Source organism: Syngnathus leptorhynchus, chromosome 4, assembly GCF_054491065.1.
Source record: "Syngnathus leptorhynchus isolate UIUO chromosome 4, UIUO_Slep, whole genome shotgun sequence".
Classification (NCBI taxonomy): domain Eukaryota; kingdom Metazoa; phylum Chordata; class Actinopteri; order Syngnathiformes; family Syngnathidae; genus Syngnathus; species Syngnathus leptorhynchus.
Genome location: NC_141198.1, coordinates 18,910,866 through 18,933,134, shown reverse-complemented (window position 1 = coordinate 18,933,134; position 22,269 = coordinate 18,910,866). Strand labels below are relative to the sequence as shown.

At 48.9% G+C, this 22,269-nt stretch overlaps 1 protein-coding gene across 2 annotated transcripts; it reads right to left on the bottom strand.

The window, feature by feature from the left end:
* Positions 1 to 7,967: 7,967 nt before the first annotated feature.
* hic2 (hypermethylated in cancer 2) lies at positions 7,968 to 22,026 on the bottom strand. Of its 2 annotated transcripts, none has more exons than XM_085908884.1 (2): positions 21,840 to 22,026; positions 7,968 to 13,921 (listed from the first exon to the last, which is right to left on the bottom strand). In XM_085908884.1, exon 2 carries the CDS (start codon positions 13,841 to 13,843, stop codon positions 12,074 to 12,076), a length of 1,770 nt encoding a protein of 589 aa, XP_085765010.1. In that variant the 5' UTR covers positions 13,844 to 13,921; positions 21,840 to 22,026; the 3' UTR covers positions 7,968 to 12,073. The 2 variants fall into 2 exon arrangements, with proteins under 2 accessions (XP_085765010.1, XP_085765011.1); XM_085908885.1 differs by having other exon boundaries at positions 21,848 to 22,026.
* Positions 22,027 to 22,269: the final 243 nt, after the last annotated feature.

Sequence of the window (22,269 nt, the reverse complement as noted above, 5' to 3'; positions counted from 1 at the left end):
GAGCCAGCTCGGGCGGTGTCCCACAGGGCCACGGAAGATCTCTGGCTTTCCGTGCTCCAGAGGAGTTAAGTGATCTATATTCATTGGCCTGCTATGGCGAGGCCTGCTGTCACGGCCTGAGCCCACGGGAGACCAGGCGTGTACCGGTGTGTACTAGAAATGCATGCGCATGCGTGCGTGTGTATGTGATGCCACTAATGCTGCCTGACAAAGACGAATGAAGCCAGACCAGACCACCCGCTTTGAGCTCTGTCCAGCCAGCCAGCCAGCCAGCCAGCATCGGGGACTATTCGGCATCAAAACAAAAAACAAACATACTGTACCAAACAAGTCAAGGAAGGAAGGAGGAGGAGGAGAAGGATTTAGAAGAAGTGAAGAGCATTGGAAATGTATTTGGTCATAGCAGGCACGTCACACTCATACCTAGTCTAGCTAGTTGCCAGCCAATCTGGTAGATGAAATGTTTAAATGCAGGCGACTTTCCCGGTTCACGGAGAATGACGTCACAGCTTTCTTCTTACTCCATCTTACTCACGAGCCAAATTGGGGCAATGGGGAAAAAAATATATGACACATGATGTGCGTTTTCCAAATTTGATTGAACGGGCTGGCACTGGCTTTTGAAAACCAGCCTCCCATCTCTTTTCTTTGGCAGACGGCGAGATGCCGGCGGGCTCTGGGGGCGGCAGCGTGTTAAATGAAAGAGAACCAAGGTGAGATGATGATGATGATGATGATAACGACCCTGGTCGACGTCCGCCCGGCGAACGCCTATTTGTGTAGGAAATGAATGCATGTAGAGTGTCACGTCAGAGCACTCCAAGGATTAATGTCCGTGAGTGATGATCAGCAAATGATTCCATCAGCTTGTTAATAAATCATTTGGTGCCGCCGCTTCCCGGGATCTGGGCTGGATTGGGGTGGGCTGTTCAGAGTGGGGGGTGCCGGAGGTGGGCCGCAGAAACACTAATGACACCCAAGGCCTCTTTGAGTGCTTGAGATAGAAGATGTCATTGCTGCAGGTGCAATGCGTTTTGGTACACCTTTCTTTCTCGAACGTCATCCATCTAATGACATATTTACAAGCTAAACACAATCTAATCGCCAGTGGTGCCGCAGTTAAGGTAGCCAATTGATTATCAAATCAATCAATGAATCAATCAATCGTTATTTTGATCACTGATTCATCAAACCTTGTTCAATTCGATCATTATCAATCAATCAATCAATCAATCAATCAATCAATCAATCAATCAATCAATCAATCAATCGTTATTTCAATCACCGATTCATCAAACCTTGTTTCAAACCCCTCATTTGATTATCAAAATCAATCAATCAATCAATCAAGCAAGCAAGCAAGCAATCAAGCAAGCAAGCAATCAATCAATCGTTATTTTGATCACCGATTCATCAAACCTCGTTCAATTCGATCATTAGATTTCCTTCGCCGTGCAAGGTGTAGCTGATGTGTTTGCAAACTTTGATATGTCAACGCATCAAGAAAGGTTAGCATTCATATCTGACACGTCATACATACGCCGATCACACTTTCCGTACCACCCTACCGGTTCCATTGACGAGAGCTAAAGTCCCGCTCCGTCCCTCCCTCCCTCCCTCCCTCCCTCCCTGCCAAGCTGGAAATGGAACAAAAGCTTCAAAGGCCTGCAGCGAAATAACTTTGAGGGGTTTCCCCCCGCGCGTTCAAATATGTCTCCGAGACCGCGTGGAACCAACCCGCAGAACCTGAAGGCTGCTCCGCTCTGCTCTGCTCCGCTCCGCTCTGCGCCAATGCAACCATCCATTAACCCGCATGGAGTGAGGGGAGAGGCTTACGCCCGTAGGCTGATTACCATTTTACTGCCGACTCGGCTAAAAGCGCGGAGGCTCAAGGTGGGCCGCTCGGACGCGATTGCAGAAGAGGCTACGCTACGGGGTCGATTAGGAGCCCGCTCGGGCCAAAGTGTGCGCTGTTATCTTATTTTCTCAAATATGACATCACGTGTTGGGATTCTCTCACATTAAAAAGAAGAAGGAGCAGGAAAAAAAAATAAGAAAAAGGTCATAGAGGAAGCGCTTAACTGCCTTTGAATGACTGCAGGTGAAAGGTCAAAGGAGCCTGAAGCCACTTGCTGTTAGTAGATGCAAGGTGGTGTACTCATGAAGTCAAAATTGCTGATTTGACTTTTACTCCACCCACTGTAAAATCCAGTTTGGTATGTTTGCTTGAGGTAGTTGATGGTTTTATAGCCTGCCTGCCTGCCTGGCCGCTTCTTGCCGCCAGTACGCAAGTTGCCGTTTGAAAGCAAAGAGGCCACTCACTTCCCATCTTCAAGCCTTTGCTGCCAGCGTGAAAGAGCCAGAAGAGCGCAATGAATGTTCAAACATGTGCAGAGAATCCAGTGTGACTTGACACGTCCTTGATACGGATTGTGCTTTGCGATATTCCCTCATTGAAATAGCTCAGTGGGGGAATAAGAAATGCCAGAGCGGTGCGTGCGTCTTGTGATCAGCAGCCACCATCCCTCGCCACACCAGATCAATATTCATGAACAACATCACTATATATGTATGTCATGCTAATTACACACAGTACGATGCTCAAACCTTTGCCGTAATCGATTGCTAAATTTGTGTGCACATCTAATGAGAACTGGGATTGCAACATAAACATGTGAGTCCTGGCCCTGTCTTTCTGTGTGTGTGCGTGTCTCCACCCTAATTGGCCTCCACCCTCCCTGCCATGCTCAAACACACGTGCACGCACGCACGCACACTATAGCTGCCAGGCAGGCAGGCAGGAATTACCAGAGATGTGCTTCTACTTGCCCGTCCGCATTCCCCCTAGGAAACCATGGCAACCTATCCATAGCATATGCGATGCGCCGGCTCACGGTGCCCATCGGCGGAATACAGGCGGGGGGGCTGCGGGCGGCAGCGGCGGAGCCACTCCACATCCTTCACGGGCTGAATAGGGTCAAGCCTGCATGGCAACAATCTCCTCTTCCTTTGTGCTGCTCGGGCATTCTTAAAAAGAAACCAGGGGAGCATAAAACTCATTCATTCACTCGTTCACCCACTTACTTGTGCACATGCACGCTCTCGCCTCACACACACGCGCACACACAGCTGCAGAATGTGAAGGTCTTAAGGGAATGGAAGGGTAAGTGCAAAGCAACCTCAAACTGACCCTTGCTGAATTAAAGTGCACACAAAAGAGGGACGCCGAGGAATATTGCAGAATTCTGAGAAACAGTCGACATACTTGGACAAGATGCGCAAATGTGAATTCCAAAAAAGGAAAAAAAATGTATTTGTCAACAATACATTTTTGAAATTAGAGTCGGTTTTGTATTTGGTTCCACCTCGTCACAGATACTCAGGTACCTAAAATCATGTTTAAAGAACCCCACAAAAAACATTGGATTTGAATGAATTTTCATATTTCTCTACGCTTGATACGGACAAGATTAGCATCATGACAAAGAGAAACTCCCATACCAATGTCTGTAAAAAAAAAAGCAAGACCTAGATATTCTAAAAAGCACCTGGGCGATGTTGAGTCACAGCCAAATTGTGGACTGGACAGAGAGATGCTTCACTTCCCAGCACCCTCAAATACATCACATGAGCCGTGTTGGTGTTGGTGCGGAGAAGCCAGCCAGCCAGCCAGCCAGCCAGCCAGCCAGCCAGCCAGCCAGCCAGCCAGCCAGCCAGCCAGCCAGCCATCCATCCATCCATCCATCCATCCATCCATCCATCCATCCATCCATCCATCCAGCCATCCAGCCAGCCAGCCAGCCAGCCAGCCAGCCAGCCAGCCAGCCATCCATCCATCCATCCAGCCAGCCATTTATTCTTAGCACTGAAAATGGCTTAATGATGATAATGAGTGTTATTACCAAAATGGTGGTCTGCCAGTATAATCATCTTAACTGTTCAACACAAAAGAGAGAGGTGGTGGTGGTGGTGGGGGGGGGGGGAGCATTCAAGAGTGTATGTGAGCATACAGTAGTGGCGTTTGGAAGATGAACTGGCATTAGCATGCAGTGAAAGGGAGCGAGGCCCGGCCCGGCCCGGCCCGACCCAGCCCAGCCCGGCTTGGAAGGGAGCAGGTGAAAAGCTCACTTTTTCATGATTTCCCCTCCCACTCCGGCCCATTGTTGGCGTCCTCACACATGGCAGAGGCGCAAAGAAAAGATCCTATTATTCCGGCCGGCCCCAGCCTGTTCTCCTCGTTGATGCTTTCAAGGGGGTGGTGGTGGGGGGGGGGGGAATATTCTGATGGAAAGCAGGGCCTCAGTGGCAGCCGAGCAGTTGTGTGCCAGCTGAAAAGAGTCGGCGGGCTGAAGCGGCGCCGGTGCCCACCACCTGCCGAGCCCCTTTCTCCTTCATCTGGCTCGGGCTGGCTTTCTGGGCTTTTCTCCCTGACAAGCACTCTGTGACTCAGCAATCCATAAAAGAGAGAAAAGATTCATTTTGTGAGCGGGAGAATGGGTCGGGATAGGCGCTTTCAGTACTTTGTTATATTCCCAGGGCTAATAGCGACACCTGGTCGAAGAACAAATCATCTTTTCCCATTGAAATGAATGGAAATGCCCTTAATCTGTTCCAGCCTTCAATATATCTTTTCCACAAACGTGACGGTTGGCTCCAGCATCCTAACCCTGCCCAAATGTTTTAAATATTTAAAAGAAATCATCTCTAGGAGTCCAAATCTCCCACTAGCCCACTCATCCAAATCAGGAGTCCAAGGTAGTCCTCATAAAAAGTTGAAGCGGCGGCCTTGACACGCATACGTTGAGCTTTTTGCATCATTCCCTTCTCAATCCTCAAGAGATCAAGTTGGTGCAGTACAGTGGAAAATATCTTGAGCAGTTCACTCAGCCTCGCCCTGCTGCTTTGTCTTCATGTCTTTAGACAGGCCTCCGGAATATTAGATCAGCTATTGATGCGCCGAGTGTACTCTGCCCTCCATCAATACTGATGGCTTATTGATGAAGAAGGGAGTGAATCCTTGTAGCGCCGCCGTCAACGTGAGGGAGGCCGCCGCCTTCGGGGGTGCATCTGCGTGTGTTGAAATAATGAGCCGGGGTCGGAGGGAGGGGGGGGGCAAAAGTCTTGTCCGGCGGCTCGGCCCAGCGGCTCGGCCCGGAGACGACCAACAGGAACAAGGATCCCTCGTCTCTTTAACAGGAGATGACTTTCTTGAAGGCTAACCATCGGTCATATTTATTGTACCAGACAGCTATGTATTGCAATTCTCAAGCAGATGAAACAAACTCAGCATGTCAAAGCCAGTGAAAAAGACAAGGCCACAATCCGTCTGCCCAATATCAGCACAAAGGAGGAGGTCATCTGGCATGGGAGATAACCACGGGTGTGGGCCCCCTCCAAATTGCGTGTGCGCGCGCGTGCGTACCCTTTCCGAGCAGACGTTGTCCATCTCTGGCCAGGCCAGTTCAGGCCAGGCCAGGCCAGGCATCCCTCATCCACATTCCTCAGATGATAGCGAGACAAGCAGAGGCAAGTCTGGACCCACCTGGGCAGAGAGCCTGACGAATTCCACTCATGCTCACAAGGCAGACTGGGATAAGAAAAGCAAGAGGGGGTTACTCTGAAGGCTACTTTGTCTCCGGCATGCGTCCCCACCCAGCCCTCGAATGGACTGACTTGGCGTTGACGAGGGTGGGGGCAGGGCTGGCTAGGGTAGGGCAAACGCCACCCGCACTATTGTGTTTCCTTCGGGGTCATTTAGCATGTGACACCTCTCTGGGCAGAGAGCATTACTAAATAGCTGTGCCATCTCTCCCCCAAAAGCCATGACCTTAATGGCCAAGGCTGATATCATGAACCTACTCAAATCAATGAAATGCTCACCACAGCGATAAAACAACAACAACAACAACAAAAGTGTTAAATCAATAGCAATCGCACCACGGCAAACTCAATTATTATGGTTGTCCTTAATATTAACTTTATTGAACAGCTTTATTGAAATAAACCAAAGGTTTTGAATAACTATACACGATTGTAAATTCATTTAATGTTTAACAACATGAAAATAATTCAACATGAATATCAATGAAATAATTGGGTCATGAGGTGAGAGGTTTAGAATAAAAAAATATAAATTGTTCAGTGTTGTGTCCCAAAAGGCAGACAAAAAAAAATGAATAAATAAATGGTAAAAAGGCTTCATTTACATACCTGAGTAGGGCGTGAGCATGTGTTTTTGCAAACGTGTTTACCGTCGGGCTCGGCATTCCTCGGCGGGCATAAGAAGGACACTGGGGGGAGAGAGAGAGAGAGAGAGAGAGAGAGAGAGAGAGAGGTGGAGGAAGGGAAAGAAGGCCTCAGCTGGTTCTGCCCTCAATCAAGAAGGTTGGAGGAGATCATGAATGAAACAAGGGTCATGAAAACAATCTGGCTGGCGCTCTGTTACCTTTTCAAAGTATGTCGAGTTTGCTTCACATATTTGAAGTTGTTAGCATTTATGAATTGTGAAAGAAAAATCGAATAGTGCCACCACCGTAATCGGCCGGCAGGCAGCGTTATGACGACGCCAAACGAGCATTTTTAGGAACTTCATTGCCAGGCAAAAGATGGGGATCAGTCAACAAGCAACAGGTTTGGTTTTCAATCAAGCTTTTAATGAAAAGATTGTAAAAGAACAGTTTATTTGCCTCAATGCTGTACATTAAGACTGCAAGGTTATGAATGCTGAGGTCAGCTGTATTACACTTTATGTATGACACTTGAGTTTTTGCGAGCCCCTTGGCAATGCACGGCGGCGGCGGCGACCTGAATACGAGAGCTCTCGGACACAAAGGGAGAGCCCGCCCCACCTGGGTGCTGCCCACAAAGCCGCCGCGCAGGAAACCACCTTAAATACTGAGGTGTGCGTTGCGTGTCATCTGGCAAGTCTAGACCTTACGTGTCTGCGTTTGCACGGGCAGGAAGCCCAGTTGTGCGCACTTTGACGTGGACAGCGGGAAAGCTTTTGATGCTTCATTATTGATCAAGAAAGGCCCTACGTGTACATGACACAGTTTCTCAGCCCGCAGAACCTGATACTACATTATTGAGCACTTTGTCCCAAGAAAACAAACCAAAAGCAACTCAACGGCTAGTTTCGCAAACAGGTTTTAGCGGCTAGTCGTGGCTTTCTGGAAACTGGAATTTTGGGCAGGGGTGGACGGAAAAATAACCTAAGTCATAGAGTACAAGAGCACATTTGCGGAAACAATCAAAGAGGTATTTTGGTGTGGAGTCAACGGAGGTACAGAAAATACTGACATGTAAAATGCACTGGCAGATATGGCGGAGTTCAAAAAAAAGTGGGCGTATGAGCCATAAAGCTTAAGACGAGCTTTCCGTTACTCTTCAGACTGCCTTTGCTTTAGTCTGAATGCCAAAAGCTAGTATGCCAGCTAAGCTAACAAAGTGTGAGCTAACACCCTCGGGCTAATCGCTGCCATTTTGGAATGCATCTCAAATAACGCAGGCAGACGGTGTCCTCTGTTTTGCTTCGACGGACTAAACCCGTTAGCTGACCGGCTACCAAAACGATAATAGCCGCGGGTAACGTGTCGTGGGAAAAGGGGCCTAACAAGCAAACTTTGAGGTCCAGTTTTCCTTATCACGTGTATTTCTCTTAAAGCTTTGGGAACACTGCATAAAAAAAAGCTATTTCCACCAAACACGAGTAAGAGATGAGGTACCGCTAGAGTGAGGGAGGGAACTGTCTGTGATATGAAAGCACCCCGGGCCGAGCCAGAGCTTTTGAAAAACAGACAAAGTGCACTTAGTAAAGCTATCTCACCCTACGGTTCTGTCAGAATAATAATCATTAAAAAAAAAACAAAAAAACTAAGATGTTAAAGGCGCAGGTGTGGGGAGTGGTTTAAAATGAGAAAAATATTCTCAGCAAGTAAAAAGAAAGTGGATGATGTGTATGGCGTTGCTTATGGTTTGGTGGGTCATTTAATAGCAGATGCAAGGCAACACCCAGGAGGAGCCAGTTCAAAAAAATAAGAATAATACAGTGGTCGCAGCTAACGAGGCTTTCTGTGACAACAGAAAAAGAAAACACCCGTAGAAAAAGACATCAAATCAAAACTTGATAGACATTCAGGTGTGGGTGACAAATTGAATATTGACCATCCATGAAAAAAAGAAGAGAAAAAAAAATAAATCATAATCCTAGAAAAGATCACGGAATGCAATAAATGGCTGTTGTGTCGCATTTTTTGATTCTCAGCTTGAAATCCTCCAAAAACATTCAAGAAAAAAATAAAGAAAAGAAAATAGCGGGTCCTGCCTCCACCCCAGTCTCACACGTTGAGCAAATATTCTTTGCAGGGTTGAGGGCAGGAGCGCAAATAAATACATTCATCACTGACAATAGACATTTGATTAAAAAAACAAAAACTAAACACCGTCAATAAGTGTTTGCACCAACTTTGTAAGGAGGCTCAGCCAGCCAGAGGTGTGTGTGCTGCTTTGACCCATACAACACGGGCAGCTTTTGGAAAAATAAAAAATCAAATAAAACAAGAATCAAAGCAAGGAGAAAAAACATTCACAGTTAAGACTAGCAGATTATTCTCGTGTACATGCATAGGACAAAAATCAAAAGCTACCAACAACCTGATGTGATTATCATCATTTTTTTTATTTTTATTTTTTTAAAGCGTGCGACCTCGCCCCGGCCCCTCCCACGACTGAAGAGCGAGCGCCAGTCGGTCGTCAAGTGCGTGTGGGCAAACACGGATGTGGGCAAACACGGATATGCACCACACGCAGCCCCGCTAAACAATAAACACATCACCCCCCAGACAGGCCAGAGGGCATGAGGGAGGGGAGCACGGGGTCACCCCAAAAGCCAGCTGGCTGCATCGAAAAAGCAAACATGCTCCTCCCTCTCATTGAATATGCAGCAGCCTAAGCCCACGCTTTTGTTTTGGCAGCAGTGAAGTGAGAGAAAGAAGCAAAACAAACAGAAAACAACTCTGACTGGCCGGGCCTCGACTTGAGGTCTGTAAAAACTGGAAAAAGTTTGTAAACAATGAGATAAATACATATGTTTCTCTCTCTCTCTCTCTTTTCTTTTCCTTTCCTCGAGCCACACATGGTTCCATAGTCATTCAAATGTGCTTTGGTTTAAAAAATAGTTTGTAGATTTTGGGTATGAGCTTTTTTTTTTTTTTGTCTTGAAGGTCTTTGTACAACTTTGCAACTATTCATGAACATAGTGCATTATCGACTAAAATGTAGACGTGTTTGAGCTGCCTCACCTTTTGTCAAGGCTCTTTGTGTTAGTTGAAATCACCCCCCCCACCCCCACCCTTTTGTTTTATGTATGAAACTAGTGTTTTGCTTTCTTCTCCCCACCCCATCATTAAAATACAGAGAAATTGATACAATACTTTGTCTTACAAATGTCCCTGAAGTAATTGTATAGTAGTAGTTCTAGTCGTAGCTCTAGTAGTAATAGAAGTATTAGTAGTAGTATTGTCACAGTTTGGAGTTTCGCAATGTCCCACAACAAGCATTCAAACGCAGCTACAAAGTCTTTTTTTTTCTTCTTTTTTTGCAGCAATGGCTGGATATCTTGTACCAAAAAACGAAACACAAAAAACATCCTTTGCATGACATACATCGAGCTGCACCCCGTCAAGTGCTGACAGGTACGAGAAGGCAATGCACCGTGGACTCCGTCTTACGCCAGAGGATGGATGCATGTTTTGGGGGGGGCATGCACCAACCGTGCAATGACTAGCCAACTAGTAATTGCATAACCGGCAACATGAGTAACTAATGCAGGACTCCAGGATGTAACTGTGGCCGCATCCTTCCATGATAAATTCACAGACCATGAGGGCAACAAAGAAACCAAGAAGAAGAAGAACAAAATAAATTCAAGCAGACAGTTAACCCAACAATAAAAATAAGAAAATTAGGAATTCCTATATCAAAAACTTGTAGTGAAGGTCCACAGTGAAAGTGATACAAGTGGATACACTGGACAGGCTTTGGTGACTACAAGTGGCGCCCGCCCAATACATAATAACGGCGGCCCAATTTTAAGCACGTGCTGGCTTATGAGGTAATGCATCGGGAAGTTTGAATAACTTAGAAAAAAATAAATGATGTGACACAGTTGAACACAGTCAGAGACAACAACAAAGGATCTTTGCAGGAGACCTTTGAGGAGGAGCTGTCCAGTGCATCTCTGCTTCTCCCTTCTTGTTACAAGTTTTCACAAGTCTGGCTCGAAACTAACAAAAAAAAAAAACCAACAACAAGCAACTTGAACTTCACATTAAATTTCTGATTATAAGTCCTAGATTTTTTTTTTTTTTGGTCTGAACAGAACATATCATCAAGTCCTGTTTTTAAAGTTGGGGAATATAAAGTGATAAGGACTCTGGACATATAGACAACAACCCAAAAAAACAGTAATGAAGTTCACCGGCCCACCAATCAGCACAAGCTTTCCTTTGCAAACCACCACAACAACCTTTCTCCGTCCGTCTCAGAGTCATTGGCCAAAAGTCCATGTCAAGAATGAATTTCTTGACATGGACTAACAATATCATTCATAAATTTGTATGATACAGGAACAAAAATAAAGGAAATCAAAAGTCAAATAATTTAGTATGCTATATATCTTAAGTACATCTTTTTTATTTGAAAAAGCTTTGGTTTGAACTCATCTAGCAATGTTTGTTAGTTAGCTCTGTCCTCCACATTCACAAGATCTTTGGAACACACTACACCTACCCCCCCCCCCCCAAAAAAAAAACCCAACCCAACAACTAACCATCATGACTTGCCTTGGCAAAACGCTACAGTACATTTTGAGGCGGCGCCACCCTGAGCGGGGCAACCCAGAAAGCTATATTCCATTCTGAAGCCACCGCCGCTAAGGAGAATGGAAAACTGTGTTGAGAGATGGGCAGGTTAAAGCATCAGGTGGAGATCATCGACACACTTTTTACAATTAATTACATTGGAACTTTCAACTCATCCACATATAGAGTTCGTCATCAGAGGTAGCGAGGTCGGTCACAAGCCCATATAAATAGACTTCTTCTTTTTTTTTTCTCTCTCAAGGGGAGGAAAGCTATACAGACAAAATAAACGTACCCACTGAACGGATTGGTCAGTGTAAAACACCCTCTTCTTATTAGCCCCCTTTAAAAACAGACCCCTCCCTCCCAATCCACAAGAAAAACCCAAGACCTTCCAGTTTAAACATTTTCGGAAACATTATAAGTTCTTTAAGTAAAACAAGTACCTCAAAGGGGGGGGGCTGGGCTGTCCTCTTTCCCAACCGGGTTTGCACTAGCCGGCAACAGGGGAAAAATGTTCAATAGCCATCAAGAGAACTAAACTTCAACCTTCCATCAGTCCCGAAGCCAGTCCAGTCACCCCCCCCTTCGTCTTGCGTCGAGATGCCCCCTCCTCCCAGCGCTACGAAAAAAATAAATAATAAAAGGCTGTAAAGCTGTCGGTTACCAAAAAAATGCTTATTATTGCCAGTGTTGGGTTCTTTGAATCTATTTGGTCAGAATAGCGCCAGAGAGCAGAGGGGACAGCTGACAACCGCTGAAAAGCTTTTCCAAAGGACAAGAGAGGACAAGACACGCTGCCTTTGGGAGTGGACATTACATTGGTACTCACATTCACATTTTTCGCCCTTGAAAGAGCACAAGTCACAAAGCTATGTATGACGCCACGGCTTTATGACTTTGGGTTGAGAGAGAGAGAGAGAGAGAGAGAGAGAGACAGCGAGAGAGAGAGAGAGAGACAGAGAGAGAGACAGAGAGAAAAGAGTAAACTGTCCCTCCATAAGTCCTGAGAGGTGAGCGAGCGTATGTCACTTGAAAGCCACGGTGACAATGGTCAAAGCGCCCAGCATGGCAAGATGGCAACCACCCTCACCCGGGCCAGGGCGGGGCGGGCCGGGCCAGGCGCGGTAAAGCGAGCGCAATCCAAAAGTGTGCTGCGTTTCTTTCGCTCGCTATTTCTTCCCAGAGTTCTTTGGCTTGCTGCGTATCTTTTTCTAGGAGGGCGAGGTGTGCATTCTCAGGTGACTGATGAGGTTGCGCTGTTGCGTGAACTTGCCGCCGCACAGCTGGCATTCGTAGGGCTTCTCGCCCGAGTGCACGCGCATGTGCTCGGTCAGCCGGTACTGGCGGGTGAAGCGCATGCCGCACTCCTCGCAGGCGAAGGGCTTGAGGCCCAGGTGGCTGCGCATGTGGCGCGTCATGGTGCCCCTCTGGGTGAACATTTTGCCGCAGATGTTGCACGGGAAGGGCCGGGTCAGCCAGTGGCTCTTCTCGTGTTGCCGCAAGGTGGCCGGGTCCTTGTAGCTCTTATTGCAAACGGTGCACTTGAAAGGGCGGGCTTCGGCGCCAAAGCGGGAGGGCCCCACGGGGGCCGACAGGTCCTCGGCCTCCTCCTCGTCTTCCTCTTTCACCGAGGCCCCCGCTTCCTCTTTGACGTAGAGCTCGTCCTCGGTGTGCCTTTCCACGTGAGCGTTGAGTTGCTCCGAGCTGGGGAAGCCTTTGCCGCAGGGGATGCACACGTAGAGGTTGTCCCCGAAGGCCGGCTCGAAACCTTCCTGCCGGTACACGTAGTTGGCGTTGCGGTGGGCCCCGCCCGCTCCGGCGCTCTCTCCGTCGCTCTGTCCGCTCTCCTCGCTGTGGTCCTGGCCGTTTTCTCCTCCCTCCTCCTCCTCGTCTTTGCGGCGGAGGCTTTGGTCGGCGGCTCGGCCGCCGTCTTTGGGCCCCACTATCACGCCGTTGAGCAGAGGCCTGTCGTGATCGTCAGACTTCAACCCCGACGCCTCCTTTTTGGGCCATTCGTTTTTGCGCCCGCCCTGCCGATACTTCTTCTGGGGCGGGGCTCCGTCCTGCTGGCCGCCGTCGGCGCGCTGGCCGCCGTCGGCGCGCTGGCCGCCGTCGCCTTTCGAAGCGCAGTTGAGCTCGGCGGCGGCGGCGGCGTCCGAGCTGCAGACGTCGGCGTTGTGGAGGGTGGCGGAAGAGTCGTCCAGGGAGGCACTGTTGGTTGTGGATACTGAGGCAGATTGAGGGGATTCTTGGGAGTTGCTGTGGGGGCTCAGGGCGTCGGTGAGCGCCGCCGCGCCTGCCGAGGGAGGGCTCTTTTTGGTCAGGTCCAGCCCGAGATCGGGCTCGTCGGCGCTCCCTCCGCTGCTGAGGTTACCGTTACTGCTTCCGTTGCCGCCGCCGCCGTTCCTCCCGCCGCCGGCGATATACATTTCGTCGTCGGAGAGCTTGTCCCGAAGGCCTTCGTCCGGCAGCGGCAGCGGCTGCTCGGCCTCCGAAGGGCTGGGCTGATAGTGGTTGTTGGCCCCGGCGGGCGTGGAAGAGGAAAGGCGCTGGTTGTTGAGGCGTAGGCGGCTGAGGGGGCTGGGAGTGGAAGGCTTGCCGGGCAGGGCTTTCCCGCCGCTGCGCTTGAGCTTCTTTCTGCACAGGGCGGCGAGGTCGTGGAGCTGGAGGTAGCTGGCCGCAGTTAACAGGGCGCCGAAATTCTGCTCGCTGCCCTGCTCCGACGAGGAGAGCAGCTTACCGGTGTAGATGAAATCCAGAACTTGCCTGAACACGGAAGGGTTGACCATCTCCGTGTCCAGGTTAATGAGGTTGTCGTGGAGGACCAAAGACTTGAAGTAGATGCTGCTCGCCGCCAGGATGTTCTTGTGGGCGCGGAAGAGCGCGTTCTCCACCACGATGATGACATCGCACAGGAAGCCTTTGGCTCTCTGTTGGTTGAGTTGCAGCAGCAGTTGTTTGGCATGATTTGGCAGTTCCATTTCCACCTTCCTTCCTTCCTTCCTTCCTTCTTTCCGTGTCGCTCGCTCGCTCGCTTCCTACACCAACGCCACCTGAAGCTGGAAAGACCGAGAAATAAAAAGGTGATGAGTTTGGGCTGACTAGAAGGTTTCTTGACCATGTTACATTTTGCTCTTCCGGTTCCATGCCTCTCTCTCACAGAGCTTATTGAGCCTGGATTCACACAGTTTTTTTTTGGCTCAGGTCCCATAAAAGCACGATTTGTGCAATCCGACAAGTGGAAACAGCAATCAAATCTCAGCTTGCGCCTTTGAAGCAACAATAAAAAGCACCATTGCTGCGAGCACATCCATCTAAGCTTGAAGCTCTCAAATGTGCCACCACATCATTATCACGTCAGCGTGGAAAGAGGAATCTCTCTCTCTCTCTCTCTCTCTCTCCCCCCCCCTTCTCAGCTTGCATTTAAAACAAATTGAAACCCCGCGTAGATCAAATTGTGATTGTACATTTTGCCAATGTTCTGGCACAAAGGCCAAAGGGTGGGTGGGGAAAACGAAAGGCTAAAGTGACTGGTTTCCTAAAAAGGTGCCTCATCTGGCTTTCTCTTCCCTCTCCCGGCGGGCCGTGAGAACTCCAGTTTCAGTGGGATGCCCTCCTCTCGTCCTATATTCTCCATTAGGTCGTGGTAATGTCAGCTCTGCCCCATTGTCTCGCTCGGTGGCACGCCGGGGATTAGGTGACACTTGAGCAGGTAAAACTACACGGCAGAAGGGGGTGCGGCTCAAAGACAAGAACGCCACCACCCGATCCTTCACAGAGGCCCTTCCTCATTCATACAACTAGGACAGCCGTGCTCACTCACTTTCTCGCGTGGGCCTGAGCCGCCAAATGCAAATCTCAATATAGAAAATACAATCCAAGACAAACGGGAAGCACGGCGGTGTGTGCCACCGCTAAGACGTTAAGCCAGTCTTGCAACTTTTTTTCCCCCACGGTAATTAACACCTCATTTCCTTGTCACTCTACATTGAGGAAATAACTAACCACATCATTGGCAAGTGAATCCAGATCAGAAGGCTTCTAAGAAATGTTTCAATGTGCTGCGGTGGTAATACGGACGCCTCTCGGAACACTGCGTTACCAAAGATCAGAAGAGTGCCTGCTGAACGGCAGATTTCCAAAGTGCCAAGTCCCAGTTCAGTGGGTGTAAAAACAACAAAACAGTACAGCTCCAATGGTTTCTGAACGCACCAAAATGACATCATTTTGCAACAACAGCAATAATAATCCAGGTCTTAGCCAAAAGAGTGAACTCCCCGTTTTAAGCTCAAACTGGCCTCTTAGGCAGAGTCGAGCAAGACAAACTGCATCACAGTCTTCTTAAGGAGCTCTTGACTCCACAAGAACTCAAATGTCTTCCAATCCCGTACCGACACACAACACAAAAGCTCCGTTGGAACAAAACTCCACTTTAGCGGGAATGCTTAACTGGAGCTGGCTGGCTGATTGAAATCAGCTCGAGTGATCATTCGACGCCAACCAGGTCTAGGTCCAGGCCTTCTCTGCTTTGACACTTGGAACTCGTGGTCTTGGTCCCCCCCCAATCTCTCATCTTGCCAGGGAGAGTCAAAACTCCCAAACGCGGAGCCAAGGGTGAAAATACATCAAATGCGGCCGACCTCCACGGTTGATAATCGAGGAAAAACGGACATGTTTCCGTCATGCGGGGAAGCCGCATCTTGCTTACACCTCTGTGGACGAGCCTTTCCAGCAAACGGACATAAAAAGGGAGCCAGGAGAGAGAAATCTCCTTCACCCCCCCCCTGGTTTTCTCATCCTCGGCCCAATCTCATCACCCACATGGCAGGCGGCTAGCAGCTCCCCCCCGGCCCCTCTGGTGCTACTCTGCCAGCTGGATTGCGAGGAGCCGCTAATGGATTACGCCTGATCTATATGCAGCCAGGGTGGGACACGTGCAGGCCTCGCTGCTTGCTCTTCCTTTGGAGATGCCCAACAGGCTGCTGGGGTGGGTGGGGGTTGCAATTACAAATAGACCTATCTCCAAATCCAGATCATCACGCATTAAGTGAAAGAGCACGAGATGAATAGCCACAATATACAATACGGTTGCATAATTGCCGGTGGGTTCCCAGCAGGGTTCATTCCAATCCCTCCGCTAAAAGCCACGATGAGAAGCTGAGAGATGTCAAGATAGCTAAAGGAATTATTGACCCTTGAGAAACAAGACGTGCTCTGACCAAACACAGACACACATACCAAGTGAAGCCAGGGCAGTGACCAGGCAGGGGTAGACATTGGCCTTCCAGCCCCGAGCGACCAGGGGATCAGTTTACCTTGCCTGCAGTTTTGACCTTTTCCAAAACAGCCCGTGACTTCGTGATAGAGGGGCAGCTCGGCGCTAAAAACCCTCACGCACCCCGCTGCTTCGCCTCAACCTTGACTTCCGTGCTCTCCGACTTGACAGACGTGATTGGAAAACAAAATAGATCGGGTGTCAAGAGAAGAAAGATGAACAGCTATAGCAGAGATTCGGGTTTGACTTCATTTGGTCTCTACGTACATATAATATATACTTGGCAAGCGTCGAGGACATTTTTATTTATTTTTTTCTTGAGTGGCTGTAAAAAGGTTCAGGCTCTCAATCGTCCTGAAAACAAAACCGACGTAACACGTGTTAGTGTTTTGCTTTCTGGCGCGGCATCCCATTTCTATTCCTCCCAAGGAGGATTAAGGGAGAGCACAGCAGCAAACTTCATACGGGCAAGTCCACGGAGGAAGCTAATCTCCAGAACAGAGGACCGGGAGCCTGGCCAAAAGGCAGAGGTGAGACAAAGCCCCGTGGCGCAATAACAAAACACACCCGACTACCGCCAAAGGTCAGCTGCTTACATCTAACACAAAAAGAAAGAAAGAAAGAAAGAACGAGAGAAAGAAAGAAAGAACGAGAGAAAGAAAGAACGAGAGAGAGAAAGAAAGAACAACACACTCAACTTTAGGATGGGTTTATTTTAGCAAAAAACAGTGAGCAGAAACGTGGAATGTGGGCTGATGAGACAAAAAGGTAGCCAACAGACCCCGGGCATGGACACAGTGCACGCCCAGAGAGTATCTATCGCTGGTGGGCAGAGTCAGTTGGGGGAAGGGTTACGTTAGGTTAGGTTAGGTTAGGTTAGGGGGATGGTACAAAGACAGTTTGAAATACAAACAGTGAGCAAGCACCTCTGAGCTATTTCAACATGGCTGACGACAAGCAGAGGCCCGGCCCGGCCCGGCCCGGCCCAGATGAGATGAACGACGTGCGCCAATTAGCAAGGTTTAGCTCTTAGTTTAAGGAGATTAAAGACAGCAACTGAGCGGTCGGCCGACATCCTCTCGCTTCTTACACCTGACGTACTGCGTCGGGCACAAATTCACACATTTAAGCATTGCTTTGGAGTGCACATCCATTGTCTGAAATAAGCAAGCGGACAAAGTATTTGTTTTGTTCATCGCCAAACACAATTAGGATCAGTGTCGGGCAGAAATATGTTAGGAAAGGCTTAGCGCCCATTTGTCACCTATCTCTGGGAGGAAGACTGACTGGACTGCCATACCATTGTTGGCGATCCTACCCCTGGCCGGCCAAAGTCGCTCCACCGCCGCTAGGGTCAAAAGTGTTGCAGACAAACAAGTCCTGCCCAGGGTGCAAGGGAATGAAAAGAAGAGGGAGGGGGCACAATGCACGCGTGGTGGCCCATATGTGGCAGGAAGATGAGGGAAGGCTCCGTCTCACACACAAAGCTCATCTGCAAGTCCACTCAACCTTGAGGCAGGGCAGGGCAGGGAAGGGAAGGGGGGGGGCACATGATTCTAAACAGGTTTGCTCACATGCAGACAAGGAGCAAACCTTTCTTTTTGCCTATGTAGTACTTTGTAAACGGCACACACACACCTTCAAAAGTCATTCTTCAATAAAGGATAGATATCAAGTCAAATACAAAAAGGAAGAAAAGAAAGGAAGGGAACTCGTGGCGCACATTTAGACACACTGACGACTCCCTTGCATACAAGTTTCAATTGATTGAATCCAATGCCTGTTGCCACTGGCCACAATTCATATGCTGCATGAAAAAAGTAACAAAAAGGGCTTTACAGACACAGGAAGGCTTCGCGGGTGACTGAAGACACGCCGTTACTTTTACATTGGAGGACACAAGACTTCATTCATCAAGCCACAATATTTTTGTGACTCGGAGGCATGTTGGAGAGAATCATTAACACATAGCGGGGACCGTTTTCATTTCCGACATCTCATCTTTGGGAACGTGGATTAGCTGCACACGTTCAGGTCGCAAAATGATCACGCCATACCACCGTAGCACCCAATGGAACACTTTGATACGAGACAAAAAGAAAACTGACATCTACAATGTATTCAACCTGCTTGTAGAGCTGCTATTTGTTGAACCAAAAAAGGGAAAGTCCAAGTTCCCTGAGCAAGGTTCTCTCAACTGTTTGATGCATTTCTGTAAAATCATACCTGGCAGGAGCCCATCATGAAGTATTTCCGAGGTGGAAATTGCCTTACCACCCACTATCCCACAGTGACGAGACAAAGTACAAACGAGAAGGCACATACAATGAACAAACGAGAGCGAGCGATAGAAATGAGAGGAGCAAAAACGGAGCAAGTGTGCATACAGCAGACAGACAGACAGACAGACAGTCCCAATACAGCGCCAGAGTAGTGCAAGAAAGGCGGGCCAGGCCAGGACCCAGGGCGGTGAGAGAGAGTTCAGGATCCCAACAGCCTGCCTGGATGGAGTATGAAGCTGTTGCCGGCCGCTCTCAATGGTGCCACGGGAGAATGTGCTCATGATGGCTGGTGTGCGTGCGTGCGTGCGCGCGTGCGTGCCAGGAAGTAAAGCAATCAACCAGCCAGTGAACATATGATTGGTAAGATAAAGGGACTCTGTTCTTGGAAGAATGAACATTGTTGGTGAGATAAGGCTGACCAGACATCCCCGTCGAAAAAAAGAAGCAGCACGCCCACGTGACCCGAAGCTATACCCCCCCCCCTTAAACACAGCTACCACGCCTTTTAAACACATCCCAACCTTCTGGCTATCTATCACAAATACATTCCAAAGAAGAGCGAGAACAACCTGGCACTGGACACTGAAGAAATCAAAGTGCCCATGTCTTGTATGGACGCAAGGGCCAGTCGGGTCTTGAAGTCTTTGTGGATGCGATGCCATGCGATGCATTGCATTGCATTGCATTGCTGCCTCCGTGCTGATGGCAATGTACACAGGGCACTCACTGTGTGTGCATCAAGAGGATGGATCATGAGGCGCACACACAGGCCTCAAATGAACCTCCAGGCCAAACTTTGTAGTGATCAGTTAAGCTTGTCACACTGATCAGTTGACTCGGGCAATAACCTCAAATCCGCGCTGAAAGTACATCTGCTGACTATTTCACAGCTGCACCGGGCTGATGTTTTGTCCGTGCTTGTAAAATGACAGGTTGCCAAAAGGGTGGGGGGCATAAATAGCACAGCTACAGCTTTTTTTGGGGGGGTGGGGGGGAATCAAGTATTTTGTTGTTGTTGTCGTAATGTAGACCCTCGCCGCGCCACGTCGATTTAAGCATCTGACTCGGATTAAATGCAACGCATGAGTCGTGCATCCAAGCAGCACCTGGCGGTATGCCCAATCCTTTGAATGAGGTGCCTGCCGTCTTTGCAAATAAAGCCAAAGAATAACTAACTGTTAATGTTGCAAATGCTGGAGGCAAAGTGAGAGAGAACTCTTCCCTCCCTCCCTCCCTCCCTCCCCAAGCGACAACTTGACAAGCCTTCTCTAATTCAGATGCTATACACAAATGGTTGTCCATTCTTTTGCCTCGTCACGCCTCGAACAGCACACTAAAATAGCCTCAGACTCAAACTGTGAAGGGCCGCTGGATACGACAAGCGGCCGAGGACTGCAATTACGGAATACTTTGAGAAGAAATGACTTTACACTTCATCCCATCGGACTACGTAGGTCATAGATACTTTTTGAAGAAATGATTTGACACGTAATCCCATTGGACTGTTAATGCAGTCTTGGGCCATATCAAATTAGCTAACAAGAATACCTCGTGTTGTGTGTCTTTTACAGCTTTTATGTTTTTGGTGCAAAGAAACTGCAGTAACATCACTGCCAATAGATTTCTTTGACCTTTCTTCTATTCAAGTCAGTTGATTCATGGTTGTCGAACCAATATGGAACAAATAGCTAAAAGCCACGTTAAGAGCATCATTGGCTACGTTGACAAGGACACATTTATTCGGATGAACAAGTGTAGCTAGCCGCTCGACATCAACCGCGAGATGGCCACGGACCGTTCCCATATCGAGAATCCAGTCCGACCCGGCGGCGCCTGGAAAGCGGACTTTAAACCGATGATGATGATGACGAAGTGTAGCTAGCCACTGTCTCGGTACTTTACTGTTTCATCCCAAAAATACAGACACGCTTGGGAAAAATAGTTGTTTCTTGAACTTTTTGTTTCTTCCTTAGCCAGCTCATGGTGATCTCAATCAAGTAAACTATCTTGTTTTACCAAAAGGTTGAAATGACTCGGACAAGTATTCATTTGGGCTGGTGGTAAATTAGAACACTCGTTTGATGTGCAATGCCAAATGGACACATTTTCTGTACAACGCATGGAAATAAAGCCTCGATGACATCAAATGGCCTTGAAATACAATGGCGGTGTGGTGCGGTGCACTGGTAGCTAACTAAAAATCCACCACAAACATGCTTCATAGCGGTTTCAAGTCACAGGGAAGGAAGGAAGGGAGCCTGCCTGCGTGGCTGCCTGCCTGGCTGCGTGGCTGCGTGGCTGCCTGCCTGCGTGACTGCCTGCCTGCGTGGCTGCCTGCCTGAGTGGCTGCCATGTGCCATCGACCAAGCTGTGAATAGCAACAACTTGCATGTGGCGTCAAGCTTGCCACTCTGGAAAATGCACTTAAGAGAGGCATAAAAAAAGCAGCTAAAAACAAGTCGGTAACACACAAAAAAAAAAGGAGCCAGTCAAGTGAACCTGCATTACTGACATTCCTATGCCTTATTATCTCTATGCCCCTTGGTACTTTCCGCAACACTAATCACCTGAGAATTCAAAGTGCCTTCCCACCTGTGAGGGGGAATGGCTCAACTCATTGCTTTTTGGGAGTTTCAATTCAATATAGAGCTACTCGCGCCGCTGTTTGGGGAGCAAAACACAGATGTGCTCGATGAGCGTTTGCATGCGTCCGTCCGTCCGTCTGTCCGTCCGTCCGTGCACGCACGCACGCAGTGCTGCGTGACTCTCATGGCCAGTCGCTGCAACTAAATCGCTTTCATTGGCCCTACGCGGCACAAAAAGGTGGATTAACCTGAATATAAACAACGCGCGCATTCAGTATCGATTGCTGAGCATTATCTTAAATGCGTCACTTGAGTAGAACCCGCACCGTTTCGCCATCAACAGGGAGAAAGAATGGCAGGAGCCGAAGAGCACATTGCAAACGACGATCGTAAATGAAGACAATGTTGGGAGCGTATCGTGTCATAAAAGCAAGGAAATGAGATGCAATGTTTTGCCAGTCTGTCTGTCTGTCTGTCTGTCGGTGATTTGGTTCACACTGGCCCGGAGGGGGGCATCGCTTGGTAGCGCACCGTGCAGCATTTGCAAAGACATTCTTGCTGCTTTCATTATCAATCATTGTAAGGGGGATCAGAAATAGTTGGATCTGGTTTTCGGCGTTAAGAAAGCCTGCAGCAATAAGACACAATCGGCACAAGCGTAGTCCCCCCCCCCCCCCCTTTTTTTTTTCTTGTTGGCACGGCGTGGAAAAAACGCTCGAGCAACACCGTATACCCACCCACCCAGTCAAGGCAAGAAACACGCCAGCCACAAAAGCAGCCGTTTCACAAACACATCAAAACACGTTGAGACGGAAAAAGAATCGTTGCAAATTACCTTCTTACATCGGTAGGGTGGTTCTCAAGCGTTCTTTACCATCCTCTTGCTCATGTCACAGCCTTCGGGACGCCATGTTGCAAGCTTATGACGTTACGCTTCCTCACCCCTGACCCACATTTGAATAGGAACCAGCCCGGAGCGGAGCGGAGCGGAGCGGAGCGCTGCAGGAGCAGCAGAGAGGAGAGAGGAGAGAGGAGAGAGGAGAGGAGAGGACAGGACAGGAGAGGAGAGACACGGCTCAGCCCACTGTGGGAGGGTTCGGAGTTCGAACGCCAGGCCGCCCCTCCCCTCGCCTCCCCTCCCCTCCCCTCGCCTCCCCTCCCCTCCCCTCGCCCCGCCCCTCCCCTCGCCTCGCCTCGCCGCCCCTCCCCGGTCGCTCGCTGGCTCGCTCGCTGGCTGGCTCGCTCGCTGGCTGGCAGCGCTACCT

Coding starts and splice junctions, on each gene's coding strand:
- hic2 (XM_085908884.1), bottom strand. CDS start 13,843: ATGGAACTGCCAAATCATGCCAAACAACTGCTGCTGCAACTCAACCAA.